Source organism: Mesoplodon bidens (assembly GCF_964165515.1).
Source record: "Mesoplodon bidens genome assembly, chromosome: 19".
NCBI lineage: Eukaryota > Metazoa > Chordata > Mammalia > Artiodactyla > Ziphiidae > Mesoplodon > Mesoplodon bidens.
Genome location: NC_138179.1, coordinates 15,046,460 through 15,059,565, shown reverse-complemented (window position 1 = coordinate 15,059,565; position 13,106 = coordinate 15,046,460). Strand labels below are relative to the sequence as shown.

Below are 13,106 nucleotides of genomic sequence, written 5' to 3'. Positions count from 1 at the left end.
GGTTTGAATCCTGGCTCTCCTGCTGACTAGCTGGGTGACCGTGGGCAAGTTGATTTCTCTGTGCCTCATTTTCCTCATCTGTAACATAAGAATACTAGTACTTTCCTGGATTAATGAATCAACACATGTAAATCACTTAGAATAGTGTCATTGTCATCATCACTGATCTGTCTCTGATGGCTGAGAAGTACTTGGTGCCTGGGAGCTTGATGGGTCATCTGCCCACAGGAATGCCACAGCCTGTTAAGGACTCAGCTCAGCTCATGGAGGGTGGGGTGGGCTTGACTCTTCTCCTTAGGATGGTGCTTTTGCCCAAAGTGCCTTCCAGGTGGAGATAGGGAAATAAGGCCCAGACTGGTCCCCAAGCTTACTCAGGGCCACATGGTAGCCTCAGAGTGGGATTGCTTTGCCCTGGACATCCAGTCGAATCTGGTTGATGCCAGTTTTCAGAACTGTGCTACTTTGCCTGTGATTTCCTTCAGTCAAATTCCTGGCTGATACCAATACCTTTCGAGGACCAGACTTCTTTCCTATTTGTTTTCCAGTTGAACAAACAAACTCTACTCTCTTGTGGTCTCTTTACAACTTATTGTGTTTCCTCGCACCTGTGTTGCCTCTGACAGCCCACGTGGATTAGGGCTAAACAGGAATTGAGGCACAGAACAGAGAGGCAGCCCTGACCTGCCAGTTCCCGGGTCTGTTGTCTGCTCCCTCCCTCACACGTCGAAGCTTGCCCAGACGCTCCCACCTTGGATTTTCTAGCTACCGTATCAAAACCTTTCAAATTAAGCGCCGGTGGTAGAATGTGATAGAAGTCGGATCCGTGCCCCGGTCCCACCTTCCTCCCGGGGGAGCTTGATTGAGCCTCTCTAGCAAAGTGAGCATGCCCCGGAGTCCGTTCTCCACCGCGTCCTCCTCCCCCTCTTCCTCATTTGCTTTATCCGTCTGGCATCACAGGGAGGTGTCCGGTTATGGTCCCCACTACCCTGTGGGAGAACTCCTAACATTCTGGTCAGTACAAGGCTTCATTTGCCTTATTTGCTCTTCAAAGTTCAGGGTTCTGCTGGCACTTCTGTCTCTGGGAGCACTAACATCAGATGAGTCCAGCAGCGGGTGATGTGGGGAAGCCCTCAGGCCACTACATTCCAGATGTCTTACCCATGCATGGTCCAGAGACTCTGCAGAAACAAGGAATGATTGTGTGCACTGAGGGGCTTTCTCCCAGGCCTGGGATGCCTTGGGGTGGGGGCTGGCTTCCATTCAGCCTTGCCTTTTCATCCCTTCTGCATCTGGCTTCTGCTCCCAGGCTGGGGGTTACATTGTGGCTACCGTCCCCTCCCCCACTTCTTTCTGAGCCCTGGGGGTCAAGGCACGGCACATGGGGACAGGAGTCTAAGCAGACTCTGGGGCAGGGGTGGGAGAGAACAGCAGGTGGTCAGGGACAACACCTGAAGGAGTCTTTGGCAAGGATGACAAGGACAAGCTGAAAGGGGGATCCTCTGGACCAGACCTGTCCAGTAGAAAGTTCTGCAAAGTGATAAATGTTCGATAGTCTGTGCTTTCCAACTTGGTAGCCATTAGCCACACGTGGCTATTAAGTACTTGAAAGGTGGCCAGTGTGACTGAGGAACTGAATTTTCAATTTTATTTCATTTTTAATTTAATCAGAAGCATTCCCTTGTTTCAATTTAAATAGCCACACTTAGCTAGTGGCTACTGTATTGAACAGTGCAGCTCTAGACAGCTCATTCAGAAAGAAATGGTGGGGTGATCTTGAACCTTGTCTTGCCGTCCCCCTGGTGAGGCTGGGAGGGTGGTGTTTTCTCTTCCTCTCAGGAAGGAAGGCTTGTTCTCTCGGGCAATTTCTACACTCCACCAACTCAGGAATCCTGATGCCCCAGGGCCAACGGGTCCCTGGCCATGTGCCACCACAACTGGGGCAGTGCTTCCCCAGCTCGCCAAGCGTGTTTACTGCCCAGCCTGGTAATGCACAGGTGCTCACATGCCCCAGTGGATTTGGCCAGGGCTGTTAATGCAGAGGTGGGGGGTTAGTAGGAAAAGTAGAAGCTTTTGCTTCTTCCTTCCTGCTTCTATGGAGATTGGGTCTGTGCTTTATTTTGACTTAAAAGAGTGCTAGAAACAAGCCCAACAGGGGCCTCCAGAGGTGAACACACAGATCCTCAAACATTTATTGAACATCCAGTGTTTGGAGGACACTGAGGCTTATCTAAAGGAGTGTCTCTGACTTTGAGAATAAATAGCACAGGCCTCCAACTCACACCCCGGGAGGCCATACTGATATTTTATTAAAATTGGTGTGGCTGACCCTTACACTGGGTTTCCTTTTTTTATCCTCTGGAAATAGAGAAGAGTTGTCGGTTATGTGAAAAAGAGAAGAACAATTTTTCATTATGCTTATTCTTTCCTGTCTGCCAGAGGGGGTGGGGATGGGAATATCATGCGTGGTGCATTTAGTAGACTCAGAAGTGCCCCAAGTCTTGGTGGGATTTGGGGCAGGAGGGTGGAGGATGTTGGAAAGCCATCCTCAAGGTTGGCCCTTGGCTTTGGGCCTTGTGGGAGCTTGGCAAGCGGAGGCAGTTTGGAAGTCCCCAGGGGCCATGAGGAAATCCCCAGCAGCTGAGAGTCCTCAGGGAGCAGCAGGCCTACTGGAGCCACCAGTCAGGTGGTCTGTCCCCGCAGGCAGCCGGGACCTGACTTCGAGGGGATGGTCTCCTGGTCTTCTCAGAGAGGACAAGCCCAGACTTCCCTGCTTGGGCTCTGTGCCCACAAGATGGTGTGGTGTCAACAGGCTCTGAGCAAACATTTGAGTGTGCCAAGGCAGGGGCTGGGGGAACCCAAAGCCTCAGTGACCACCTCTGGGGCAGTGATCTGGGGCTGGCCACTCCGAGCCCACTGACCCTCCTGGATTGCTTGTCCCAGACCTCTCCCCACCACACAGGCTCAGGGCATCCCTGGAGTCTTCTGTTTATTCATGAAGTCATCCATTCATCCATTTTATTCCATCAATAAGCATTTACTGAGTGCCTGCTATACATAGGGACTGTTCTGGGCTGTGGGGATGGAGCAGTGATGAAAGCAAAGTCTGCGCCGAGCTCATCTTTGCCTCTTCTGGACGTAGCCCTCCAGGGTAAAGGGAGAGGCCATTTTGCCGCTTCTGCCCCCCTCAGCCTCCAGCTCCCAGGGGGCGCCTCTTGGGGGCGGGGCCGGGAGGGCGACCCCAAGGAGGTGCTATCCCGCGGCCTGGGCGCCGGCTGGCCCTTGAGAAGGGGGCGGCCGCCCTCTGCCGGGCTCCAGCAGCACTGCAGGGCGGGTGCACACCGGGCTTCCAGGCGCATGTGCCGGCCGGGCCCCGCCCCAGACTCCTCCCCTGCGCTGGCGGCGGGGCCGTCGGGGCCAGGAAGCGTAGGCCTCAGGGTTTGGGGGCGGGGCCGGGGGCTGACTCGGCCGCAACCCAGCGAAGCAACTCCTGGGGAGGGTTGTCTGGGCCCATCACTGCGCGTGCACCTTTGGTCTCGGCGGGTTTCCCCTCAGACCTCCTCCCCCTCCCTGCGGCCATCCCTAGGCTTCAAGAGGGTCTGTTCCCTTCCTTTGGGATCCACTGGTTATTGATGCCCAGTAAAATTTCAGAAAAAACCTTGGTATCTCAAAGAGTACCAGTCACTGTCTACTGACACACTGTTATTTTATAGGAGAGAAGACATTTCTTACACACCAAAAAAAAAAAAAAAAGGTAATAAAGGCTAATTCTTGCCAACAGAGGGAAGGCACAGGTGCTGAGAAACCTTTGAACTGATCATCCCGAAGAATGCATCTGTCTGGTGGTGGGGAGTCTCCAGGAAGCATAAATGCTCCAGGCCCTCCCCAGCCCTGAGAGCATAGTGCTAGAAACAAGACTCCCCCCAACTTCCTTAAATAAAGAATTCTATTAGTGACACTTTATACATTGCAAATTAGTCATAACACAAGCACTACATAATTAGTATCCATTTATGGAGACAGTGTTTATAGCCCCCCCCCTTTCTTTTAAGAGTTTTGATTTAAAGGGGAACTAGAAAGACAAGTAAGGTCAGAGGAGTATTCTTTCATTAAAATGCTAATTAGAACCTCAGTCTCAATGTTTTACAGACTACCTCCCTTTCAACCAGCCTCAAGAAGTTCAGTCTAGTGGTAAGGGGATGAAACAAACAAAAAACAAAAAACCCCAAAACAGGCATTGTGCTTCCCCACAGTGTTCACCGCGAGGTATTACACATCATCGTTAGTTGCAAGAGTAAATGACTTACTCCTCAGAGCCTCCTGTCTAGCCTGCTCCCAGATCTGCTTAACCACTTTGCCTGACCCAGTGCCCGAAACAGAGCCAAGGCCCTTTCACTCACCCAACACTACCAATGTGGAAGAGCAGAGTAGTTGAAGTTGTTACTCAATCTGGATATTCCTTTGTTCCCCATTCTTTTCTGTGTGGCTAATTGCACGTGTACCTTTCAGATCAGTTAGTTAAATCCAGTGGATATTTATTGAACACCTACTATGTGCCTGGTTCTGGGGAGTAGGATGGTATCTAAAGGAAGTAGGAAATCGTCCCTGTTCTCCAGGGGGAGAAGGCTTAAACACATGACACAAATAGATTACCATCAAAACATCAGTTTAGTCATGGCATATACTCATTAAACTTCAATAAATTCAATTACAGTCCCCCCCCCCCGCAATCCGAAAGTACAGCGTTCCTATGAAACCTTTTGGAAGCTGGAATGGTGTAAAGTAAAGAAGCAGTGACCTTAAGGCACATTTTGCTAATGGATGCATTTTTAAAAATCAAGATAAAGCACACATACAGATTCACTTCAAAGCCATGACAGTTTGATGTTGAGATGCTGAGTGTAGTTCCTGGGGAAGAAGCTTGGCAGTGCTGCCCGGCGTGTGTCCTGCCGCTATAACGCTTGCTGCAAAACAAACACTGGACACTATTTTTGTTCTTAGCATTTTTCTGTATAAGCGAAAATCCTCTTCAGATTTCTTTGGCTTATCAGAAACACGTACTAACGTATGCCTTTTGTAAAAGCCAAGTGGCATAAAACAAACCTTCAAAAAATGGAGGATACCTGTATGTGGTTGTGTAGGAAACTATATATTACTGTAGTCTGAAATTATAACCATTGTATTTTGTGTACTTTTATTCAGTGCTGTACGTGACTGTATACATTATGCTTTCAGATATATAGAATGGTATATACAAACCCATGTGTATGTACTATACTTTGTGAGCAAGTTTAGGGATTTTTAAGACTAATTTTGACTATATTCTATTTTTGCCTTACATGCTGACTTTAGAATCTAATCCCACATGGTATGTGACTCCCCTGTATGTAATAGAGCACCGTGTTGAGTATACTCAAGAACCACTATGCATATGTGCTGATGTTTAGGTATAGACAGCGAACACTGTGGGTTTTTTTTTTTTCACTACACCTTGGTTTTTAATAATAATTTAATCACTACTGACAATTTGCCAGGCCTAATGCTAGGTGCTTACCAGGTACTTCTTTTTTTTTTTAATAAATTTATTTTTTAAATTTATTTATTTTTGGTTGTGTCGGGTCTTCGTTGCTGCACTTGGGCTTTCTCTAGTTGCCGTGAGTGGGGGCTACTCTTTGTTGCGGTGCGTGGGCTTCTCATTGCGGTGTCTTCTCTTGCCGTCGAGCACAGGCTCTAGGCGCCCGGGCTCAGTAGTTGTGGCTCGTGGGCTCTGGAGTGCAGGCTCAGTAGTTGTGGCGCACGGGCTTAGTTGTTCTGCTGCGTGTGGGATCTTCCTGGACCAGGGCTTGAACCCGTGTCCCCTGCACTGACAGGTGGATCCTTAACCACTGTGCCACCAGGGAAGTCCCACTATATATATATATATATATTTTTTTTTAATTCTCACGACAACCCCATAAGGTAAATGTACTATTATAAGGCAAAAAGTGCAAAGTCTAAAAAATCGAGTAACTTTCCCTTAGGTCAGACTGCAAGAAAGAGGCCGAGCTGGGATTCAGACTTTGCACTCTGTTACCACGCAGGTCTTGGGTTTTGGGAAAGGCTTCATGAAGGAGGTGGAACTCAAGATGGACTTTGAGAAATGGGGAAGGTGGAGGGGCTGGTGGAGAGGCTTTCATAAGTAAAGGCTCTGTGGGAGATGAGGGCAGGGAGCCGTGGGAAGATCTTCCTGAGAGAGTGAGAGCCTGGAGTGCTGGGGAGAGGGCGAGGGTGAGAGGAAGGTGAGGGTGAGAGGAAGGTGAGGGTGAAGCGCTGAGGAGGCCCCAGATTGTGGCTGTCCTTAGAGGGAGGCTGAGGTGCCTGGAGGTGGTCCGGCTGGCTGTGGGAGTGACCGCGTGGCCCCCAGAGCCATAGGGCAGGCTTAAGGACCAGGTCCTGAGACAGCACTGAGCTTTGAGCAGCAGAGGGACTAATGGTGATTGTGTGTGAAGCTGAGTGGGTTGCCACAGCCCCAGTTTCCCCCTCTGAATGAAGAGGTTTCCCTTTTCACTAAGGGAAGTGAAACTGCCCTGAGATGGTCTCTGTCAGTAATACCAAGCATCTCAGAGACAGAATGGACAGGATCTAGTCATCTGAGTAGAAACTCGGAACGGATGGGCCCACGGTTATTACTAGTAAGTCAGACAAGACTGTGCAGATGAAGTGACACTTGGTCACCCAGAAGTCATCTTCCAGGGCACTGCCGAATGGCAGGTAAGCCTCGAAGGCCCTCAAGCAGCCAACGTAGAGAACACTGAGTCTGCGTGTGAAAACCCAGGCCTTTCACTCACAGGAGAGGCTGTGTGTTCGCTGACATCCCCGTTGTTCTGCTCTGGACTCTTCTATCAGGCTTGGTTATCTGGCTTTACAGCCTTTGGCAGAAACAGCACATTAGAAGGAGGTTAGACTGCTCAAGACAGGCATGATGACAGGCAGAGTGACAGCCAATGGTCTGGCAGGGGTAGGGGACAAAAGAACTAAACAGCAGATACACAGACACAAAGGGCGTCTGGCCTTCCTAACATGGGGGTAGCCCGAGGCTTCAGGTAGGCTTCAGGTTGACTGTGGTGCCGAGACGGGGCTGGTGCCCTTGGAGAGTGGTTTGGGGTGTTGGTGGGGCAGAAGCCAGGCTGTAAGTCAGGAGGTCAGAGTTTAAGATGTTAGAGATGAGTTCAGAGTATTTTACCAAAGAAAGAGAGTCTATAAAATGTTTGTTGTTTTTATGATTGGAAATAGTAATAGAATTTAGAAAACTACTTAAAATAGAAAGTATTTTGTCCCTTAAAGAGGGTAGGCTTCAGTTACCTGAAAATTTTGCTTGTGATGCCTCTCCCCCACCCCAATGATCACAGATAGATAATAATTGTTAAAACTTTTTGAAAACATAGGGGCCGGACCCTGTTCTTAGGGCTTTGCAAGTACTAATTCATTTAATCCCTGTAATAACCCTGTGTAGTAGGCACTATTATTTCCCCCATTTTATAGGTGAAGAAATGGAAGCACAGAGTGAAGTCGTGTAGTTTACTGCATGGAAGAGCCAAGATTGAACCCGGCAGTCTGGCTCTGGAGGCCTCACTAACTTAACCACAGTACAGTGTGAATAATTCCTTTAAAGCAGTGGTTCTCAGAATCACCTAGAGAGGGCTGGTAAAAACTCAGCATAAAAACATGCTGAGTTTCTGACTCAGTAGGTCTGGGGTGGGCCCTAGAATTTATATTTCTAACAAGTTCCGAGGGGATGCTGATCCTGCTGGTCTGGAGACCACATTTTGAAAACCAAAGCCCTTTCACTGACTGAGACTTCATCAATTTCATGCTAAGAGAGTCAGTGCAGCATAATCCTCATTTTGCAGATGAGGGAAATCTAAGTCACCTGCCCATGGTCACACAGCTAAGTCATTCGTTCCTTCATTCACTGACTCTCTCATTGATGTAACAAATGGGCACCTCTGCCCTAGGCCTTATGTTGACCTTCCAGTCAAGCAGCTCTCAGCTGTGGCTGTATGTAAGAATCACCAGGGGAGCTTTTAAAAATCCCAGTGCCCGGGCCGCCCTCCCAGACCAATTAAATCAGAAACTAGGGGGAAGAGGTGGGATCCAGGCATCAGTATTTTTAAAGTCCCGCCGGGGATTTCAGCGTGCCACTGAGGCAAGTGGCACCACTGTGTCAAGAAAGCACTGGAGGTACGAAGACCTGTGACATGGCACATGCCCCCGAAGGGTCAGACCATCTCCCCAGGAAGACACACCACTCCCTAGAAAGCAGAATCACGAGCCCAGCATCCTAATGGCTTGTACAGCGAGTGGCAGGTGGGAGCCGGAGCTGGGCTTCGGTCCTCTTGGGCAGTGCTTAGCAACCTCTTCACAGAGAAAGTAATACTGTTTACAGGACCCACTGGGCTCATAGGACCGGCAAGGGTGGCAGGCCTGAGGTCTCCAGACACCCTGCTGGGCATTGGTTTGGAGACAGCTCTGCTCTGGCTTCTCAGCAACAGCCCCTCCCCTCCCCCTCCCCCTCCCCCTCCCTTTTTCTTCCTGGAGAGGAAGAGGGAGGCAACGACTGTTTCCTTTTTTGCTGCAGAGCTGACAGGTTCTGAGACAGCTTCAAAAGACCTGTCTTTTGGCTCCTTCCCACCTGCGCCCATCTCCCATTTCAGCCTCACCGGTGTCCCCAGCCCTGGTCTGGGCACCCTGTGGTGCTAACTGAAGAGCCAGGCCAGGTTTCTCTTCGTGAGGAACGCTGGCCTCTCACTGGCAACCCTTGCTCATCCGCCAGACACCCAAGATTTCCTCTGTCTGCAGGGCCAAGGCCCCCCCTCCCACACCCCACCTACCCCACCCTCCTCTGTGCCTGCGCAGTCACTGGCTGTGTGGGAGAGGGATGTCTACGCAGAGCGTGCAATTGATCCTGTGCACGTCCCCGGTGTATTTATTACAGGGGGGCAGCCACAGTGGGCCTCAGACTGATCGAGTGGGTCTCTGCTCCTGCTGGACTTTACAGGATGGCTGTGTTTGCACACAGTGGACAGTGGGCCCTGTATGTAGTATTGGATGTGACGTTAGTAGTTGTCTTGGCCTCTGCCGCAGTAATTAGATGACTGGGGTGAGCCTATGATTTGTGTGTTCTCAGAAACACTGTGCTGTGATCGAGTGTTCATGCGTGCTGGTGTGTGTGTGTGTGTGTGTGTGTGTGTGTGTGTGTGTACACGTGAACGCGCATGTGCATGTCTTGACTCTGGCCTGTGGGGCTGGGGGGCTGCAGGTCTCAAATTCCTCTGCTATTTTTAGGGGCCATATCAGCTCAGCTGTCGGGAGCCTGGGTGTGTGTCAGTCGGAAAGTCTCACACTCCCCGTCCCTTGCCCCTAACCCTCCAACACTGCCTGCCCCCCACCCCACGTCCTCACTCCAAGAGCCTCCTCCTCCTCTTCCACGCGTGCTGTATCACCCTCTCCTCCCGGCATACCTGGTACCCGCAGTCCTCCAGGCCACTCACTCTCTCACTCTCTCCCACTGGCTCTGGCCAGGGTTGGGCAGCTCTGGATGGGAGGGGCCTGGAGAGAGGGAGGGGAACAGGGGCGGGGCTGCTGCCAGTGCTATTTTGAGCTGCTAACGGAGCAGCATCGGAGAGGAGACTCCTTGCTCTGGCCTGCTCCAGGCCAGGCTATGCGGGTGAGTGTCCCTCTGACCCCCCACCCCGGAAATGTCCCAGGCTCCTCATGCTGTTTCCTCATTTCGGGAAGGAGGGGACTTTTTGTTATTTCCCTCGAGGTGGCTGAAGTAGGTGGGGAGGGAGGCGTGAGGCTGCCTTGGTGGGGAGAGAATCATCCATCCCCGCAGCCTCTACCTCTCAGAGGCGAGGGGCAGGGCTTCCTGGGCCTGACTCATGACTTTGGAGGTCTTGTCCCTGCTTTGCGTTGCCAGCATGGCCCTCCACCCCTGCTTCCCCCTGGTGGACAAGAGAGAGGGGCTTGAGAGGGGTGGCTTTTGGAGTTGTCAGGGATCCCCCTTTCATTGTCCCCGAGAGTGGACTCAGCATGGGCTCCTCCGTTTCTGTGGATCAGACACTCGGAAGGGCCACAGATGGCATCTTGGGGAGTAAGTTCCTTAAAAAAGCAAGTGAGGAGAGACACAGCGGCCTCCCAGTCCATTCCGTTCCCCCACGCCGCCCCTCCCGGCCACCAAGGGTAAGGTTTTCAGTTGTGTCAGCAGTTGGCAGAGAGTATGGGCTGGCCTGGTGCGGAGGTGTATCAGCAGCCTGAGATGTGCCTAGGAGCATTTGTATCTCCCTGTGCCCAAGGACTGCCCCGCTCCAGCCACAAAACTGGCACCAGCGCCAACACGTGTGGGCGGGCTGGGGGTGGGGCCCGAGCGGCTTCTCACCCTGAGAGTGGGTGCTTCCTGGTAGAGCTTATAAGCCACCCCACCTTGGGCCTCCAGGTCCCGGCACCAGGTCACAGACTTGGGGCCATGCACGCCGATGGCCAGGCAGTTGGCAAAGTGCCCTGCAGAGGGGCAGTGAGTATCCCCAGAGAAGGGGGGGGCCTCCAGCAGGTCTGGCCGTTGGAGGAGGAAACCCGGGCCTTCTGCAACTGCAGTGGCAGCAGGAAGCCATCCCAGTGCACCTGCTTCCTCTAGGCTGGCCTGGCCAGCAGTGGCCGCACGCTTGGCTACTTTCTGTTCCGCCCTGGGCGGGGGGAGGGCTCTCACTGGAGGCTGGACCAAAGGGGCCAGGGTGTCCCTGCCAAGCTCTTCTCCCCTTTCTTCTCTGGCAGGATGGCCTTTAGGCCACTCCCTGCAGAGCCCCCCATTCCTCCCAAGCGGCTCTGTATAAAGCTTATTCCAGTCATGGGTGGGTGGAGGAGTAGGCCATCTCTGGAAACCCCAGCTTTCTACCCAAACTGTTGCTCTGGCAGGTGATGTCATGGAAGGACAGTGGCACAGGGGAACCAAGGGAGGTGGGGCCAGGGCTTCCTTCCATCCCCTAACATGAGCCTCTGAGGTTCTTGCTGGAGGACAGACCTGGGCATAAGTCCCAATCAGCCCCTCGCTGCTATGAGACCTTGGGCAGGTCATTTCTGAGCCTCCTTTTGCTCCTTTGTAAAGTAGGAATCATACTAGTATCTACTTCAGAGGGATGTTGTGAGGATTAAACGAGATAATGCACGTAAAGCGTTCAGCACAGTACCTGGCACTTAGTACATGCTCAAGCAAGGCTGACTGTTCTTACTGTTATTTCTTCCCTGCACCTTCATCCTCCTCCACATCCTTAGATTAGTCGCTGCTAGGCTAGGACTGGCAGGGATAGGGTCAAGTGGGAAATCCCTTCTGTGTTCGAATGGGAAAGGGGAGAGAGGAGGATGCCATGAGAAGCCTGGAGCATGTGTGCAAGCTGGTAGAGGGAAAGAGCTGCCACGTTCCCTTGGCCACAGGCAGCAGCATCTTCTCTTCCCCTAGGCAGTCTTTCTCAGGGTGTCCACTGCCCTCGGGGGCTTGCAGTGGGTGGACATCTGGCATGGATGTCCGCGATACATTTGTCCAGGCTGAGCGCTCCATGCCTGAGGGGTGCCTGGTGGGTGGAACGATCCCCCTGGGGGCATTTGTGCACCTGTACCCTCCTGTGAGGGGCACAGGATGATAAGTGAAGGGTGGATGGTCCTCGCTCATGACGCAGAGGGTAAAACCCAGCCTGACCCAGACCCCTGAGCCTTGGAAGCCTTCAGGGCTGAGGGTAGATGGGTCCCTCAGCACGTTTCTTGGATTGCTCCTCTTTGAGAACAAATGCTTTTAGCTATTATCTCCTCTGCTTTTTCTTTTTCATTGACTGTTTAGCCATCTTTATAATAGAAATAAATAGTAAGTAACAAATACATAACAAAATAAATACCAAATGTCTCTATTATGTCCAATTTGCACAATTTACAAGATTGTTACCATCACCGTTTGCTTTCTATTTAGGTGTTAGTTTTTTTTTTTTTGAATCACGTTCTTTTAGGAGGAGTTTTCCATATGGTTACATTGTCCACATATTTGTTAGTTTAAAGGGCAACACAACAGTGTATTGTACTGAAGTAACATAGTTTACCTAACCCCTCCCTAACTCTAGGGAGTTAATTATTTCCAATTTAGGGCTATTATAGACAGTGCATTTTTGTATTGGTCTGTGGAGGTTTTCTTTCTCTTCCTTTCTTTAAGTCAGCTCGTTGCTTATACATTCCTGAAGATAGGACAGCCAGGCCAGAGGATGATGCATTTCATGGCTCTTGTTGGCTCCAGGAAGAGCTACTAAGCAATTTCAGAGTGTCCTGCCCTCCCTTCATCCCCATGGCAATTGGGTTTACTATCTACTTATTGTTGCCAAATTTAGAGATTATACCTCCCTTGTTTTCCCCACCTCCCTGGGAATCAGGATCAACAAGTCTTATTCTCCATAGTTTACAGCTGACAGAAGAGACCAGATGGGAATAAGAGGTTTGTACCGAGAACCCCCACTGCAGGACCGTCAGGCAGCAAACATTTATTTAGTGCCCACAGTATGATGAGTAAAACAGAGTCCTGCCTGTAAGGAAATCACAGTCCGGGGAGTGTTATAGACACACAAACAGCCCCCCAAGATCCATCCTGGGTGTGAATCCCAGTGCTGCCACTTACCAGCTGGGGGGCCCTCAGCAAGGTACTCGCCTTCTCAGTTTTCTTACCTAGAAAGTGGGTTTTTGTTAGGATTGGAGGAGACAGTGTAAAGCGCCTACCGCTGTGCCAGATACCACAGTGAGTGTTTGGTGAGCGTTGGTTTCTCTTCCCTTCCCCGAAGAGAAGAGGCCAGAAGTGCCAGAGAGGGAGGAGGTGGTCAGAGCCTCAGAGAATGGCAGGGTCGTGGTCCCTTTGCAAGTCCAGAAACTCAGTTTGGGCGCTTTGAATACTAGTAAGCTCCACACTATCAATCCATGCTGTGGCTGGACCCAGACCTCCTGAACCTCAGCGCTGATGCAGATCTAACCAGAGTTGGCTACGAAGGATGACTCAGCCCCTCTGACCCTGCCTAACATAGCAGAAAAGGTGGGCCTCCAAGGGAGCA

At 51.2% G+C, this 13,106-nt stretch overlaps 1 protein-coding gene across 13 annotated transcripts in view; it reads left to right on the top strand.

The window, feature by feature from the left end:
* MYO18A (myosin XVIIIA) overlaps window positions 1-13,106 on the top strand; it is a 96,644-nt gene that overhangs the window by 24,582 nt on the left and 58,956 nt on the right. The window contains exon 1 of one of the 13 annotated variants that reach the window (XM_081220019.1): window positions 9,645-9,703. The exons of the other annotated variants lie outside the window; for them this stretch is intronic. Within the exon in view, the coding sequence (XP_081076145.1) occupies window positions 9,698-9,703 (6 nt within the window). The 5' untranslated portion in view covers window positions 9,645-9,697. Of the gene's footprint in view, window positions 1-9,644; window positions 9,704-13,106 lie in introns of those variants that run through there. 13 annotated transcript variants of the gene reach the window in all.